The sequence below is a fragment of the Protopterus annectens genome, chromosome 7.part0 (genome assembly GCF_019279795.1).
Source record: "Protopterus annectens isolate FY-2018-M chromosome 7.part0, PAN1.0, whole genome shotgun sequence".
NCBI lineage: Eukaryota > Metazoa > Chordata > Ceratodontiformes > Protopteridae > Protopterus > Protopterus annectens.
This window is the reverse complement of record NC_056739.1, coordinates 1,997,004,812-1,997,022,725: the sequence shown is the minus strand read 5'-3', so window position 1 is coordinate 1,997,022,725 and position 17,914 is coordinate 1,997,004,812. Positions and strand designations below refer to the sequence as shown.

At 39.3% G+C, this 17,914-nt stretch overlaps 1 protein-coding gene across 1 annotated transcript in view; it reads left to right on the top strand.

Annotated features, from left to right (window-relative positions):
* The window catches only part of COPG1 (COPI coat complex subunit gamma 1), a 1,279,491-nt gene that overhangs the window by 998,095 nt on the left and 263,482 nt on the right, over positions 1 to 17,914 (top strand). The window contains exon 19 of the mRNA XM_044078421.1: positions 11,863 to 12,002. Within this exon, the coding sequence (XP_043934356.1) occupies positions 11,863 to 12,002 (140 nt within the window). The remainder of the gene's footprint in view (positions 1 to 11,862; positions 12,003 to 17,914) is intronic.

Sequence of the window (17,914 nt, the reverse complement as noted above, 5' to 3'; positions counted from 1 at the left end):
CTAACTCCAAGTCAGACTGCCGACTAGTCATGAGTGGAGTCCCACAGGGTTCCATCCTGGGTCCTCTCCTGTTTGTTATCTACTTTTCTGAAGTCTAGGCCAACACGAAGGGACTCTGGCTGACAAAACTTCACAGACGATTGCAAGTTGGGAGCTATTAACTCCCCAAGTGATGTTGACATCCTACAGAATGGCCTCACTGAGACCAACGACTGGTGTCAGAACCATGGCCTTAAGCTCAATGCTAAAAAATGTGTCGTCATCCCCTTTGTAAAAAACCCAGTTCCCATGAATTACCACATTGATGGTAGTCCACTGAACACAGAAGGCGTTATAAGAGATCTGGGAATTCAGGTTGACAGCAACCTCTCTTTTGATCACCACATTGCCACTATGGTCAGAAAGTCCTATGTGGCACATCTCATTACTAAGGGTTTTGCATCCCAGAAGAAAGAGGTCATTGTCTTCCTGTAGCCTTCCCTCATTAGGCCAGTCATCAAGTATAATGCCCCATTTGGCATGTACCTCACTAGACACCAGCAACAACTGGAGAGGCCACAAAAGTACCTCACAAAGAGGATCGTAGGCCTTAAACACTTGTCCTATATGGACAGACTCAGAAAACTCCAACTATTCTCCGTCTCATATCGTCTACTTAGAGGCTATCTCTGCTTGACTTACAAAGCCACATCTGACCCAACTCTGTTAGAAATGCCACATCTAAAGAAATCCTAATCCCGCCGCACCACACACTCCAGAGACCTCAACGTCAATACCACAATTAACAGAACATGCTGGAGGGACAGGTTCACAACCCAGAGACTGCCCATGTATGGAACAGACTTCCCATACATGTCAAGCAGAGCACCTCGCTGACCCTCTTCAAGAGAAATCTTGAGTGGATGGGAAACAGAAAAATCACCCCGGGGATAACCTCAGTGGCTCTACTCGACAGAGGCAGTGGGAACTAAGGTCGGGTGGCACTATGCCAGGGTAATCCTATGGCTAGGCTTGTAAACGCCCCAGGGCCATTAGCCTAGCCATCATGTATATAGTTACATTGTTTTTGTTTTTTGTTCCCTTCCTTGCATTTTTCCTTTGACTTCATCTCCCTTCTTGGACAAGAAAGCCCTGAAGCTTTTGGTACTCAAACTGCCTTCAATGGTGGTTTGGGTGCTTGGAAGGTGCCCTAAAGCTTTGAAAGCTAGCCAGGGATCATACCCTAGGCAAGATTATAACCCCCATAGCTTAGGCTAGTGTAACAGTGATCTATTAGAGCAAGTATTGTTATGGTATTTTTTTTTTATTAGTAATGGCATTTGCAGAATATAATTTTCTGTTCTTGAAAGACTACTAAAATTTTTCATTTAGTAGTAGTAGTACGAAGAAAACTCACTTGAAAAATTCCTACCTTGTTAGTTGCGTATTACTATGTTAGGATGCAAATCGCTTTATGCGGTATAAAATGCAGGATTAAAAGAAGTCCTGAGGTGATGTATGGCAAGTGAGGTCCACTTAGTAAAATAAGTCCCCAGACATTGGAATACATTTCCCAGATGAAGACATTAGCTATTCAAATTTAAATTATACTGCTTGGCTAGTTGTAGAAAATTTGACCATAATATGATTAAGCCCGAGTTCCTTAATGGTCTTTGAACCTAGAATGTGGACTACTTGAAATAACTGTTTAAAGGTGTACATTTGCAGTAAAGGACAGATAAACGTAATGATGTGTATTTTGTTACATATGAATATAGCTTGGCTATCCACAAAATAAAGGTTTGTATATTACACAGGGTGATGGTAAAAAAAAAATTCCATGACAATTTCATAACATACATGTTGAAGTGTTGTAGATCTGTTGCACTTCTCACTTCTTTCATTAACCTTGACCAGAATGTTTGCCCTACTGATGCAGAGTTCTGAAAGAAAAAAAAAACTCAACTTTTATATGTATATTTGTCACTTTTCCATATTACAAACTGATGCACATTGTATATTTTGTCAAGTCGCTCTCCTGTTAATTACTCTCTTTACATTCATTAACACTCAGACAAAAGCAGTCAGACTTTGTCCAAATTAGTGAATCTTTAACAAAGCCTCCATTCCCAGCATTACCTGCCTCATTAACGAATCTTAAAATATTTCTAATGAGCACTCTTTGAATATTCTTAAAACAATTAAAAATGCACAAATCCAGTTTAATTACCAAAACAATAGAATGATCACTCTGTACAACAAAGATATAAAACAAATCTGGACTGCTGGGACAAACTCAAATTATGATATTTTAATGCAAAAACTGACCCAAACTGAGCACTTTCATCCCATTAAATTTATAAGGGACTTCATCAGAGTTGAAAAACACTGCCAGCAATTGAACTTCATATATATGTATATATGGTACTTGCATATTATCGCAACCAGATTTCGTACCTTGCATAACATTTTTGGTTATTTACATTTAAGAAGACTGAAATCAACACACAGTTTCTTTGCAGAATACTGTTACATGCCTGTACTTCAGGAAAAAATAAGTAAGCTGTCTCCGTTTTTCTCTTGATGAAAACACTCGGTTACAGCGTATTTTCACAACCAGGTTGCAAGCGACTCACTCTGCAGATATTAGCATCAAACATTGACTCCTTGTCTGCTCCTAGAAATTTATCTGAGCAGTAGTTTAACATCAGCTTTAGACACGGTTTCCCATGGTGGACGATGCCCGTGTTGGGATTGTGCCACTGTTCAGAAACCGTGGAGAACGATCAGCCTTTGAGAAATATATCAAAGAGATATTTGTGTTCAACGTCCATCACAGCAACTGGTAGGGAAGTAGTATAGCTCTTTTAAGTGGAGTAAGAATGAGAAAAAAACGTTAAGAAGGAGCCTGATTTTCAAGAAGACAGCCTCCTGGCATACCTAAGTAACAGAGACAAGAAACTATTGGAAGAAAAAAGGGTTAACTAAAAAGTAATGGATGCAATAAGCATGTACTTTAAGCTGGTTCGAAGTTCTATGTTTTAATAAACGGTTCCCAAAGTCCTGATAGCGTTTCTTATTCCTGTTCCTGCTTCCCAAACAATGTCATACAGTATTGATCAGGAGATTACAGACCTCATTTTACTTAAAGATAAAGTCATTTCATGACCACATTTATAATTTTGCGAGGTACGAAATCTGGTTGCGATAATACGTAAGTACCGTATATATATATATATATATATATATATATATATATATATAAATATATATATATATATATATATATATATATATTTTTTTTTTACCCATCAATTAGGTAATTCTCATTAGTCAACATTTAACCATTTAAAGTCATAGACTCCAACCATAGTAATTCATTGTCAGTACAGCAAATCAAAATGACATTCAGCCTCTAAAGTATGTGTAAAAAATATAAAACAATTTATATAAGACAAATTTATTGCTAACAAAAACTGTAAAGAGTAATGTTTCGTTAAAATATTCGCCCTATGTTTCAATACACTGGTAACAGAAATAAAATAATTTATACCAGGTTTTACACAGGCATTCAGCTTCAACTGCAAGTCATTTCTTTAAATTCCAGTAGGGTTTCAGTATCACCCCCTCTCATTGATTTACCTTGACAATTATAAAGAAAATACATTTGTTAAATGTGCTGCAGTTAGTAGCATGCCTACTCAGAGCATTAGTAGCTGTTTTCTTTTTAATATCATAAACATGTTCTGTTATCCTGTCATTCAACATCCATTTGGTCTTCCCCACATAAAAGGCTTAACAGGATGTACAAGTGGCAAAATAAACTACTTTTGTTGTCCCACAATTGCATACTCCGGGACACACTATGGATTTACTGTAATGAATAATACTAACATACGGACTGTCATTCACAAATCTACAAAAATGTACATGCCCCACATTTACTCATCTTTCTATTTCTTCCCATAGATAATTTAGTTTTAGATGCTGTTTATAACCAATTTTTAATGTTTCTGCCTCTACCAAACACTGTGGTGGGAAGCTTCCCTTATTCTTTCCATTAAGTCTTATTTGAAGACCGTATCCCAGGTGGTCTTAACTATCTTACTGTATTTATAGGTGTCACTACCAAATGGCAAAAGTAAAGCCAAGTTGCTTTGCACAGTACCTTTTTATTACCTCACTTTTGCACAGCAGCTTCCCATGTCTTATATTCCTCGTCATTTAGGTTTGTTACTTCCTACTCCCGATTTATCACTTGGTTTTGTATTAATAATTAGCTAGTATGTATTCTCCCACTCATCTTTCTTGTGGTGTTAATTCCATGTTTTTAACCTCAGGCTTCATTTCTACCACTTTCTTCACAATGGACTTCTCGTGTTCTTCCACTTGAGCAGGATGACTTTTTTTTAATATTAGTAGTGTTAAGTCTGATTAGTGCTTGGATATACCTGGATGTTTAGTTTAGGATCCCAACTTAGTAACATTGATTCTTTACTCAATGTTAAGTTCATACCTGCTAACGTTCTTAGGAGTCTGTAGATTATTGTTGAAGTCTTCCGGCTTTGAACAGCCCCAGAAGATATGTTCCCATATCTCTCTTTCTCCTGTATTGCATCATAACTGTCTGTCTTCCACCTGTGAGAAAGTCTCTTTTGCAATTTACTTGGTGTATAAAAATACATGTGTATGCACTTCCATGCAAAAATTCTGAATTTCCTGAACTTGGTTGCATATTTTGGGGCCAAGCATATGTCTCTCCCTTATCCTGCTGTGATCCATCTTCTTAGCCTCTTATTCCAGTTTTTACTTTGTTTGGCTGCTTTTTGTAGTTTTCTATCACCATCTTAAATGCTCTAAATATGAATATGTTCCTTTATGCTTTGTTAATCCTGGCTTCTGTTAATAGCTTCACTAATTTGGGCTGTGTTCTTTCTCCTTTTTTATTTCTCTGGTTTTGCTTAAACTCCTTTATCATCCCCATATATGCCACTTGCACTCTATTTGGCAAACAAAATTCTATTTTTGCATCTTCCTATATACTGTCTGCTGCAAATATGTCCCAAGGCCCTCCGACTTTTTGCCGCTGTTTCCTACAGGAATACAGTCAGACTGTAGCAATTCACAAAAAAATGGTTCAGGACCGCTACGGCTAAAATAATAAAAACTTTATTCACCAAAAAATAAATGTAGTAAGCGCTTCCACGACCTCACAGTTGCTCCTTCAGATTCTCGTAGAATAAAGCACAATTATCTAATTTATATAGACAACAACCAATCAGTACAATCCACTTAACAATATAAACATTTAAAGACATAAGAACATGCATATAAAACAAGTACAACATACTACTCAGTGCTGTATCACTAAACTCAGTGGGGGAGTGTGCATGCACATAAAGGTTTCATTGAAACTTCATCAACTCATGTTGGTGTCCATATGTCTTGACATGTCGTGCCAACGCATTACTCTCCTTACCATTCCTGATATCCCTCTAGTGTTCTGAGATGTGTTCTCTTAGGGATCAGTTCATTTTCCCTATACAGAATGCTTTACATGTTAAGCAAAACTGTAATATATAACATTCCTAGAGGTACAGTCTGCATAAAACTTACATTCTATAGTAAGTGCTGACTGTAAATGTGAAAAATTAGACCCTATGTAGATGTAGCTGCACGTACTATAGTTCCTGCAAAGATACATGCCATGTCTTTGTGAGGTTGCTATTGGTTTCTCTATTTCTGTTCTATGAAACAAATTGCCTTTTAATTGACATATTATTCTTAAATGAAAACAATGGTTTATCACTAACTATACTCCTCAGTTCATCAGACATCCTCAAGATATTCCAATTCCTTTTGATGATGTTGCAAAAAACATTCACATTGCTTGAAAAAGTCATAGGTACTCTCACTGTCTTCCATCGCTCTGGTCATATTCTCTCCTATCTTCAAAATTATGTTCTAAAAAATGGGGTTTTCCACTAGTCCCTTTCTCTCAAAGGAGGTGAGAAACACAATCATCTATCTCTTTCTCTGAATACCCCCTCATCAAAAAATCAGTCTTCAACTCATCAACACCTTTTTATTAATTGATGTTCCTCACTATGCAACCTCATCATCCTCAGGATTTGTCATTTTAACACATTTCTACAGATGACCTCCGTGATCACTCCCTAACTTATATTATCAGGCATAAAACCAGTTTTTCTATCCCAACCCTAGTTCGATCATCCCATAGCAAAAAACATTTTGACCCCAATCTGTTTCATAATGAACTTATGCAAGTTAACTGGTCACCTCTTAAATCTCTCCCTATAGATGAAGCTGTTAGCCACTTCAGTAATACCTTTCTCACCATCCTTGAACATCATGCGCCCTTGCGTTCTATACGTATGAAAGCTAAGACAGCACAATGGCTCACAAACAAAACTAGACAACTAATCCTTAGTAGAAATAAAGCCTGGACTAAATGGTGAACCACTAAATACATAACTGATCATCTCACTTTTAGACAAAAAAGAAATATGACAAAACAAGCCATCCTAAAAGACAAAAAAGACTTCTATACTCAACTACAACAATCTTCCCTTCACCAACCACATAAATTTTGGACCGCTATTAACACACTGCTATCCCCTGGCAAAGCTGCCACACCTAACCCACTAGGCTCTAACACTGACTCCCCTTTACAAACTGCTAATGCCTTTAATACCTTCTTTACTTCAGCTATACTAAAGCTAGCTAACCAACAAAGCCCTGATACCTCCAAACTATTAACCCCTAGCCCCACTCCCCCCCCCATTTCACCTCAAACCCATACCTACCTCCTACATATTGTCCTTACTTCAAAAACTTAAGCCATCAACCCCCTCAGCTGACAAATTACCAGCAGAATACCTCCAACTAGGTGCAAAAGCTATAGCCTTCCCCATCTCTCTATTGATTAATAGGACCTTAAAAGAAAGTACTATCCGTTCAGTCTGGAAAATCTCACACATTATCCCTCTTTTCAAAGGAGGTGACCATATGGAGTATTCCAACTTCCGCCCCATACCATTACTATCCCCTCTTGCAAAAATTATGGAGAAATGCATCCACAAACAGTTACTTAATCACCTGCTAAACCACAATCTCCTAGCTAACTGCCAACATGGGTTTTGACCATTCCATAGTACTACCACAGCCTTATTATCCTTCATCGACTCTATTAACAAAAATCGCAATAATAATACTCCCTCTTCAGCATTTTTTGTAGACCTGTCAAAAGCCTTTGACATGGTTAATCACCAACTCCTCTTACATCACTTAAATTCCCTCTCTCTGGACAACCTTGCCTTAAGCTGGTTCACGTCCTATCTTGAGAATCGCAAACAGGCAGTTCTGTGGGACAACCATCTCTCTGATCTTCTCCCCACCTCTATAGGGGTCCCTCAGGGCTCCATCTTAGGTCCTCTTCTGTTTTCCATTTTTATAAATGACCTTCATCTAGCCATTCCTCTATCTACTTGTATTCAATATGCTGATGACACTACCATTATTTGCTCTGCCTCAACTCAGACTGAACTTCACTCCCTCACGCAAAAAACCTTCACCACCGTAGAGCTATGGTTCTCTAATCATTGTCTCCTCCTCAACCCCAAGAAAACCAAACTTCTGCTCTTTCCACCCACTCACCTGTCTCCCTCTATTGATTTTACACTCACATCTAATAATGGCACCCTTATCGCTCCAGACCAAACTCTTGGGTATTACTATTGACAACCAACTAAAATTTGACTTTCATATCAACTCCACAATAAAAACAACTAATAGAAAACTAGGTTCTCTCTACAGAATCAAATCTTTCTTAACTCCTGAAGCCAGAACTACTATAGCTAGAACCCGCTTGATCTCTACCCTATTATATGCTTCCTCCATTTACACTAATCTGTCTAAGTATAATCTCAATAAACTAGCCACATCATACAACAACATTGCCAGATTTGCTACTGCCTCTCCATATAGAACTCACCACTGTTTGAATCTCACAAAACTTGGGTGGCTGGAACTACCCAACCTTATACAATACTATCAACTTACAATTGCCCACAAAACCCTTCATCACCTTGAGAACACACCAATGCTCTACACCCTCATAAAACCCTATAACAATATGAAGAACCTTCGCTCCTTTAACAAAATACTGATTCAAACTTCTCTATCAAATAATGTAGCAGGTGACTCCACATTTTCCAACTCAGTTGGCAAAATATGGAATCAACTTCCTCCAGACCTCACATCCCTGACTACAATTCCACTATTTAAAACCAAACTAAAACTCTTCCTAACCAACCACTGGCTATGCTCTTGCAATAACCCTGGCTAACCATTTTCTTTTTCTTTTTTCACTCCTTCCTTTCTTCTGACCTCCCTCTCCTCTTCTTCCTAACTCTAACATACTACACTTTCCACTTCTTAAATGTTTCTGCCCCTCCCTCTATAAATAGACATAAGTCTGTATTTCTCTCCTCTTCTTCCTAACTCTAGTATACTACACTTTCCTCTTCTTAAATGTTTCTGTCCCTCCCTCTATAAATAGACATAATTCTAAATTTTGCTACTTATGTATAATGTAGTAATACTGTAACTAAGTAAAGTATCTAAACTTATTCACCTGCTAAGCCTCTTATTGTACTCAAATGTCTATACATCCTGTAAGAGGTTTAAAGCAAATGTTTTCATTTTATTGTATAATTTTGTATATTCTAAACTTGTTAAGTAGTAGTTAGCGGAGCTTTTCTCCCTGGGCCTCCACTGAAAATGGACATGTATCCAGTTGGACTAGCCCGGTTAACAAATGTAAAATAAAATAAAAAAAAAAATAAAAATGTGTCTACGGTGCATGCTATTCTTATGTAGCAATGATTTTTTCCTATTAGGCTTCCAATACAGGATACTCTGTAAAGGCTTAACAGCCGAGGAGCTAGAGAAGTGTGTTTAGCTGATTTTTCATATATGTTTGTTATTTTAATAAATCGTGCTAAAGTGGGAACACTGGTAGTTTTTTTTTTCTTTGTGTTGTGAGTAATCTATACTTGCTGTGTGTTGTGGAATTATTTCCTATACAGGCTTGTCTGCAGCTTCCCTAGTTCTGACCTCTTTACTGTAACATCTAGGAAGTCTGCCTCTTCTTTAGAAAATGTATATGTGAACTTCAGGAATGTCATGTTACTACTTAAAAAATCAATAAACTGTGTTAGCATTTCACCTGGGCCATTCCAGAGAAAAAATGTCATCCACAAACCGAACATACCATTGAAGATAGTCAACAAACCTTTTGTTGTGCAGCACATAATTCTCCTCCCAATGTAACAATGCAAGGTTGGCGTAGCTATTGGCACAAGCTGTGCCCATGGCCACACCAACCTTCTGTAGAAAAAAATCATTAAAAACAAAAATACTATTTTCTAAAACAATTTCAAGTAGTGTGCAAATCAAATCATTTCTATCAAAAGTCAAATGCCTACCATTGATTAAAATCTCTCTAATTTTCTCTATCCCCCCACATATCAGGTATCACAGTGAAAAGGGAGTCAATGTCCACAGTAACGAAAATATCACCCTTCAGGCCAAGTCCCTTAACAACATGATATAAATCCTGCAAAAAGGGTTTTGTGTCTTTTACTACACTCCTCACATTATCCAAAATTGGGAGTAGAGTTTTTTTCTATGAATATCAATAATGGTTTAGTTGCCCACCCTTTACTATAGGCCTCATGGGTGGGCATTCTAAATGTTTGTGTATCTTCAGGAGGCCATATAGGTTGGGAACCAAAGGAAATGCAACATTAAAATACTTAAACTCCTCCTCTGTAATCATATTAGTCATAAGCAGGTCAAATACAAAAAATAAGTCTTCTCCATTACCCCTTTCACAGTCCTCTGAGATCTATGCATACGTCTTATCATCTAACAATCTCCACATCTGCAATAAGTAAAAAACCTTGTCCATAACTACAATCCCCCCTTCCTTTATCTGCCTGTCTAATTTCCAGCAACAACATCCCTTTAAGCTCAGAGTGTTCTCTGTTCATCTGCACTCAAATTATAGAACGCTGAAATTATGCCCTTGCTCAAATGCACATCTGATATCACTCTCACATACAGAAACAAAAGCCTAAACGGTGGGGTGTATTTTAGGAACAAACGTGTTAGGTCTTTTAAAAACGTTATGTACTACATTCTTTTCAGGGAACATTACTCCAAGTGAAACGTTCCTAGAAAAAACTTTTAAATCCATCAACAAATCAACCATGTCCGACTTCTTTGCCGGAATGAAGGAAAGCCATTTATTTAATAAAGAAATCTGTGCTGGTTTCAACATAAAAGAAGAAATATTAAATTCTAACCCCTTCATGGTTTGCTACATGTTCTCAGCCCGGCCCGTTGGTTCTTTGTGCTCTGCTGCTGTGGACTCTGCCTTTCCTCACTTGGCTTCTTGGTCTCTCCCTGTTTTTTAATGGCAGAGGTTGTTCTAATAAAAAAGAGCCTGGAGTATAGAATTAATCAAATTAGTGGCTTCCGTTAGCTGAGAGAAGTTCGTGGCCATCTGGAAACTCTTCTTAGTAGATTCAGAAGGCAACGTAGCTGAACGAGGGGGCATGGCTTCAACTTCCATGGCAACAAGTGTTTCTAAGCATTGTGAAGCAGTTCCTATTGAAGTACTATTATTTCCAGTCACCACCCATTCCCTTCACCATGAAAAAACTGCTTCCTCCCAGAAATCTGCTATGTTTCACTGCAGTTTCTTAACTTTAGAGACCTGAAGTCTCTCTCCAAATTCCATGATACTTTCATGTAGATTGTCTAGCTTGTCCCCAATAAGTTTTTTCTAGGAGCATTTCACTTGAAGTAATGTTCCCTGAACAGAATGTAGTACATAACGTTTTTAAAAGACCTAGCACTTTTGTTCCTAAAATACACCCCACCATTGAGACTTTTGTTTCTGTATGTGAGAGTGATATCAGATGTTCATTTGAGCAAGGACATAATCAGATGAACACAGAGCACTCTTTGAACTTAAAGGGATGTTGTTGCTGGAAATTAGACCGGCAGATGAAGGTTTGGGGGATTGTAGTTATGGACAAGGATTTTTACTTATTGCAGATGCAGAAAGTGTTAGATGATGATAAGAAGTATGCACAGATCTCAGAGAGGACTGTGAAAGGGGTATTAGAAATTATATGGGATAACATCAGAGGGGGGAGACATTAGGAATAGAACGGAACTGGCAGAGCAAAGATGGATTTTGTATTTTAATGCAGGGAGGTCACCAGGTGTTAATGATGCAGTTTCATTGAAACCTTGGTTACGTGCATGCACACTCCCCTATTGAGTTTAGTGATACAGCACTGAGTACTATGTTGCACTTGTTTTATGTGTATGTTCTTATGTCTTTAAATTTTATATTAAGTGGATTGTGCTGATTGGTTGTTCTGTATATAAATTACGTAACTGTGCTTCATTGTATGAGATTCTGAAAAAGTGACTGTGAGGTCGTGGAAGCACTTACTACATTTATTTGTTGGTGAAGTTTTTATTATTTCAGCCGTGGTGGTCCTGAACCATTTTTTTTTTTTTGTGGAGTTTGTATTTTGGTGTACGTAGTTTTGGACCTTTACCCAGGAACCATTTGCTTTTATTTATTAGATTGTAGCACTTGCCCATCTATTAGAAATTTAGTGAATTTTAAGTAAACTTAATTCTTATTGCATTCACGTGCATGCTGTTTTAACTGTACATCTTTCCAGTGCTTTCAAGTTCCACATAAGTGTTAATTGTCTTTAGTGGCCATTATCTGATTACAGAACTTTAAAAAAACATGTGCTTTGCTTTTCATAGAACAACTTGCAGCTATTCCTGAGTTCAGAAACCTGGGCAGACTTTTCAAATCATCAGATCCAGTGGCGCTGACAGAATCTGAAACGGAGTATGTTGTTCGCTGTACAAAGCACACTTTCCCAAACTGCATTGTATTCCAGGTGAGATTTTTTTTGTGTATATTTAATTATTATACTGGATAACATGAGAGAGATTTACTGAGGTTATGCTGAGAATGATCCACTCCATACAGCAGCACCAACCCTTAAATTTTACTCTCCCTTACCACATTCTCCCTTTTGTTCAAGGTGTGAAAACATTGTGCTGCTGGAAGTTGTAATTTTATGCTATAGATCGAGTTTGTCAGGCATCATCATTCTGCTTTGCAAGCACAGTTCAGAATATAAATTCTTTATTTTTTTCTAAGTTAACTAGTTTGAGCAAAATACTAAATCACAGTTAAGCAGTTAAATTAAAAGTCCACTCTGTCCTACAGTTTAACTCTGTGCTTAGGTTTCTTTTTTCTCCACAGTGTGGTTCCAGCATGATTTTTTTTGTACCTGAAACCTGCTTCATACTTTATAAAACTTTCATCGTCTTGCCTTGGAATCAAATGAAGTGAAAGCTCATCCACATTTTTTTAAACTTAACTTCTTACATGCTTTGGCAGGGGAATTTCTTTCCACCTGTTTAACATAACGCATACACAGGGTCATTTGTAGTTTTTCCTCTCGGGCACTGCCTACAGTCTTAAACAGATAATCTGTTGCTGACTGCAGTAGCTGCTATTAAAAAAGAAAAGTATATAGTGATTTGAAAGTGTTTTGCACTACATTTGATGCACAAAAGAAGTGTAAACAGTATCTGTGCACATAGCTTACAAGGTTACTACCCGTCTGTCTTCCTGCAGGGCAGTCCAAATTCTGGCAACTCTGACTTGCAGGATGGAAAAGCATAAAAAATGGCAAGAAAAAAAAAATTCTGACTTTTCTTGAAATGTCACAGAGCTTAAAAACCTCAGCTTTGGCTGGCTAAGAACTTGCTATATTCAACTGGATGTATAAGAGAATTTAAGTACCTTTATCTGCTCTTTTTTTTTCAAAAAATACAGTATTTAAATTGATTTTAACTGTGTGGAAGGAATATTAGCTGAACTGGAAGTTAGTCAGTGTTTGCTGAATTTTGTTATTTGCTAGTAATTACAGGTGTGGGGATAGTCACATTCTTGGATTTCCTGTCCTTGCCTATTTAAGTGGTACAGTGTGAAATATTTTCTGCTTAAAAACCTCAGCTTTGGCCGGCTAAGAACTTGCTATATTCAACTGGACATATAAGAGAATTTAAGTACCTTTATCTGCTCTTTTTTTAAAAAATAAATACAGTATTTAAATTGATTTTAACTGTGTGGAAGGAATATTAACTGAACTGGAAGTTTTGACTCTGCTCTTCAGTTAGTCGCCTTGCAACTGCCCGCCCCTCTTGTAAATTTGTGTTTGGATACTCCTTTTGGGCCCATCTCATTTGCTCACTCAACTGAGTGCAGTGAGATCATATTCTGATTTCAGGCACTCCTACTGTGTACAAAGAGAGCATCTGGGAAACAGAACAAAAAAAAAAAAAATTTAAGCTTGTTTCCTGCCTTTCCTGTTAAGTGGTATAGACTATCTGTAGGCTTCTGAGCCCCCAAGCCCTTCTGTGTTGGAGGGAAGCCTTCTAGCTTAGTTTTTTTTCTTATAACTAGCCAGTTTTCTAGTTTCAGCACTCAAATCTGTTTCTTTGATCTCAGCACTTGTTCAGAAAAAAAAAAAAAATGTCATCTGCTTTTACTGTACTTGTGTTTCTACCTACTTTTTTACTTTTGCATCATCTTAAAAGTACTCAATTGTATTTATTACTGCTTGGTGTAACTCATTCTAAGCCTTTTGGTTTAAACACTTGGGCTTCGGACCAGTTGTTTTGCACTGAGAGGGTTTGTGGTCTGCACTGTAGTGGCAGAACAGGTAGCTTACATCCTTCTAGGTTGGGAACTGCTGATTGAGGGCTCAGTGTCTGTTATTCTAAAAGTGTATTAATTCTGGTTTAAGCACTTGGGCTTTCAGGCCAGTTATTTTACATTAAGAGGGTTCGTGGTCTGCACTCTTGTGGGAGGAGAGGCTGGACTCTGCCCTTCTGAGCTGGGAATTTCTGGTTGAAGGCTTATAGTGCATGCATATCTGAACTGCTTCTTACTGAAGTTGGTGCGCCTTGTTTGCTGTGGCATAGACTGGATTCGGGCCTGCTGGATCTAGCTTTGTTTGTGTAACTTGAGCACTAATCCAGGCATTCTCTAAAGTATTCAATTGTATTTATTACTGCTTGGTAGTAACTTGATTAAAGTGTAGCTATCATTCTAAGTCTTTTGGATTAAGCACTTGGGCTTCAGACCAGTTGTTTTACATTAGGAAGGTTTGTGGCATGCACTGTGGTGGCAGGACAGGTAGCTTTCATCCTTCTAAGTTGGGAACTGCTGATTGAGAGCCCAGTGTCTGTTATTCTTAAAGTCCATTAGTTCTGGTTTAAGCACTTGGGCTTCAGGCCAGTTATTTTACATTAAGAAGGTTTGTGGTCTGCACTCTTGTGGGAGAAGAGGCTGGACTCTGCCCTTCTGAGCTGGGAATTTCTGGTTAAAGGTTTATAGTGCCTGAATATTTGAACTGTATCTTACTGAAATTGGTACACCTTGTTTGCTGTAGCATAGACTAGATCCAGGCCTGCTGAATCTAGCTTTGTTTATATGCTTGTTGTTTGTTTGCTTGTTATTTCCCTGAACGTTAATTCCACCTAATACACGGCTTCTCAGCGCTTCTGTGGATCACTAGTGATATCTGCATTGCTTACTGTACTTATTTCCTTGTTTCACTTGAAAGAAAGTTACTGTTTGTCATTTTTGCATTTAAGTTACCTGTAACACATTGCACTTAAGTTACCTGGCACTTGCTCACTAAAGCAATTATATAAGTCAGCACTAAAAATTAAAAGCACTACACCCTCACTCCCCACTGGCCCTGGTTTTCAATTATTAAGGAATTCCCAATATTATTCTAGCATGTCCAAAGGTCAGTCGTCAGTCTCCTCTCCGGTCCAGCTGGTGAATCTGGGAATCTTGAGGCAATGTTACAACTGCCTCATGTACACAGACAACCCTCTCCTCCTCCCAACAAATTCCAACACATGTGAGAGATGCAACCATATAGCCAAACTGGAGGCTAAGCTCTCTCAACTCAGTACTGGCATAACCAGTCAGGAGGAGAAGGAAACCACACTCACTACAATTCCAGTCTCACATAGACCTACCACGACAGCAAACCAAACACATAATCACACAAAAACATACTTGGAGGCTCTAAATAAAGATCTGCCGAAGCAGCAGAGACCTCCAAAGCAGACACCCAAGCAGCTGCTACCCCAAAACAAAACACGTGCAACACATTTCTCACAAAGCCAGTGTGCCAAACAGTCACAGCCCTTAAGACTAAACAACCCACCTGATACACTTGTAAATGGTGACTCTATCGTCAGGCATACTGACGTCCCGCTCACCAGGCTGAACAAGGAGAGGGTCACGGTGAGCAGCCTGTCGGGCGCTAGGATCCGCCACATAACACAAGCACTCAGGTCACTCCAAGGCAAGTACAAATATGACTCAGTCATTGTCCATGTTGGTGTGAATGACCTGAGACGTACCTCCCTGGACTACATGAAAAGAGACATAAAGGAGCTCTCTGAGCATGTAGCCCAGGCCGGTATGACCCTGACCTTGAGTAGCATCTTACCCTCACCAAGAATGATGCCACAATATGAAGACAAGATGATCAATTTCAAGAATTGGCTTAAGTACTGGTGTCATTCAAAGGGGATCCAATGCCTGTCAGCTTGGGATGATATGCTCGACAAGCCACGATGCTTCGCTAGGGACGGCTTGCACCTGTCATCCCTGGGCTTTCGGATATTGGCAAAGGCTCTTACTACCCCCATAGTGCCTTTTTTAGGCAAGGCTCAAAAGACAAACCCAACTCCATAGGTATCACAAGGGATAAGAAACTAAGAGTAATGCTACTCAACGCCAGAAGTCTAAACCTCAAGATGCATGCACTCGAAACTCTCCTTAGCATGAAGAACATCGATATCTGTGCAGTAACAGAAACCTGGTTCAGGGCTCCCGAGAGCACCCCAGCACTACCAGGTTATACCTCATACCATGCTTTTCGCCCCAAAACTTGGACCGAACCACAAAAGGAGGGGGAGTATCAATATTCATCAAAGATACCCACACCTCCAGGTTGGTGGCAAAGCACGAAGCATCAGAGACTATCCATGTGCAACTAACAGTGGGTAAAACTGCCTTCCAGTTTATAGCCTGCTACAGACCACCCTCCCAAACCCAGGAACCCCACTCGGCCTTCCTGAGAACACTGGAAAATATGAAGGTCTCTCCAAACACCATTATATTGGGTGACTTCAACTACCCAAACATAGACTGGGAGCATTACTCTAGCTCCAACACCCTAGCCCAAAGGTTCCTAGAATTTATAAACTCAAATGCTATGGAACAACTTGTTACCACTCCCACAAGAGGGGAAAACATACTGGACCTGATCATCACCAACATAGGGACTATATGCTCCAGACCAGAAGTGTATCCCTCACTGGTAAGATCAGACCATAAACTAATCTCACTGGATATTCACATCCCGACCCCACCCCCTGCCCAGAAAACCACAGTGAAAAACTTCTCTAAAGCAAATTTCACACTCCTCAAAACTGAGGTGGAATCCTTCAAAGCCCCCGGGCCTGTGGAAAATACGGCCCAGACTGCAGAATCCTTTATAAACGCATTCTGTGAACACCTTCAGGAATGCATGGATCATGCGATCCCAAATAAAACCAAGACCCAATCCTCCAAAGGCAGACGTCCTGTCTGGTGGACCCCAGCCATAAACAAGCTATACAATAGAAGGAGGAAGCTACTAAATGATAGAGCAAAATCCCAAAAAGGGAAGGCATCACTGATCAGTATTAGCAAAAAACTACAGGCACACATAAAATTGTCTAAGGCCAGCTGCGAAATAAAATTGCACAGGACACTAAGGATAATCACAAGGCTTTCTTTAGTTATGTTAGGAACCTGGGTGGTAATTCCCAGATATGCTCAGAATTAGTCCAAAATGACAAAAAATACACCAAACCCACAGACATTGCCAACATCCTAGCTGAGAGGTTCAGCAAAATTCCCCCACCAAAAGGGCAAATATCTATCCCAGCAGAGTGCTGCCCCTGACATCTCAGATGCTCAGGCAAGAGCCGCCTCTCCAAAGCAAAAACACAGCATCAATGGGACCAGATGGTGTCCCGGGCTGCCCTACATAAACTCCAAGAAGAGCTAAACCCAAACATAAAACTACTGTTCAATCTCAGCCTTACTACAGGATATGTGCCCAAAGAGTGGCGTGCAGCAACAGTGGTCCCTCTCCATAAAGGTGGTGCCTCAACAGATCCTGGAAACTATCACCCCATAAGCCTGACTAGCTTGGTCTGCAAAGCTATGGAAAGGATCATCATGGACCTCATAAATAAAGATATTGGGGACCTACAAACACTGGATCCTACCCAGTTCGGCTTTGTTAAGGGCAGATCCTGCTTCTTAAACCTGGTTGATTTCTTTGAAACAGTCACCAAGGCCATTGACGAGGGAAGGTGGTCCACACAGCCTACCTGGACCTCGCAAAAACCTTCGATACAATACCCCACTCGGGCATTATAGATAAGCTCACCAGCTTAAATATAAACCCCTATGTCACTAGATGGATTGCAAACTGGCTCAAGGACAGAACCCACATGGTTAGAATTGCTGGAGCCATGTCAGACTCCAAACCAGTTACAAGTGGTGTCCCACAAGGCTCAGTCCTGGGACCTCTCTTGTTCGGTATATATTTCTCGGAGGTACAGGCCAACACGGAAGGACTGTGGCTGACCAAGTTCGCAGATGACTGCAAACTGGGTGCCATAATCGACTCTCCAGCCGACACAAGCATCC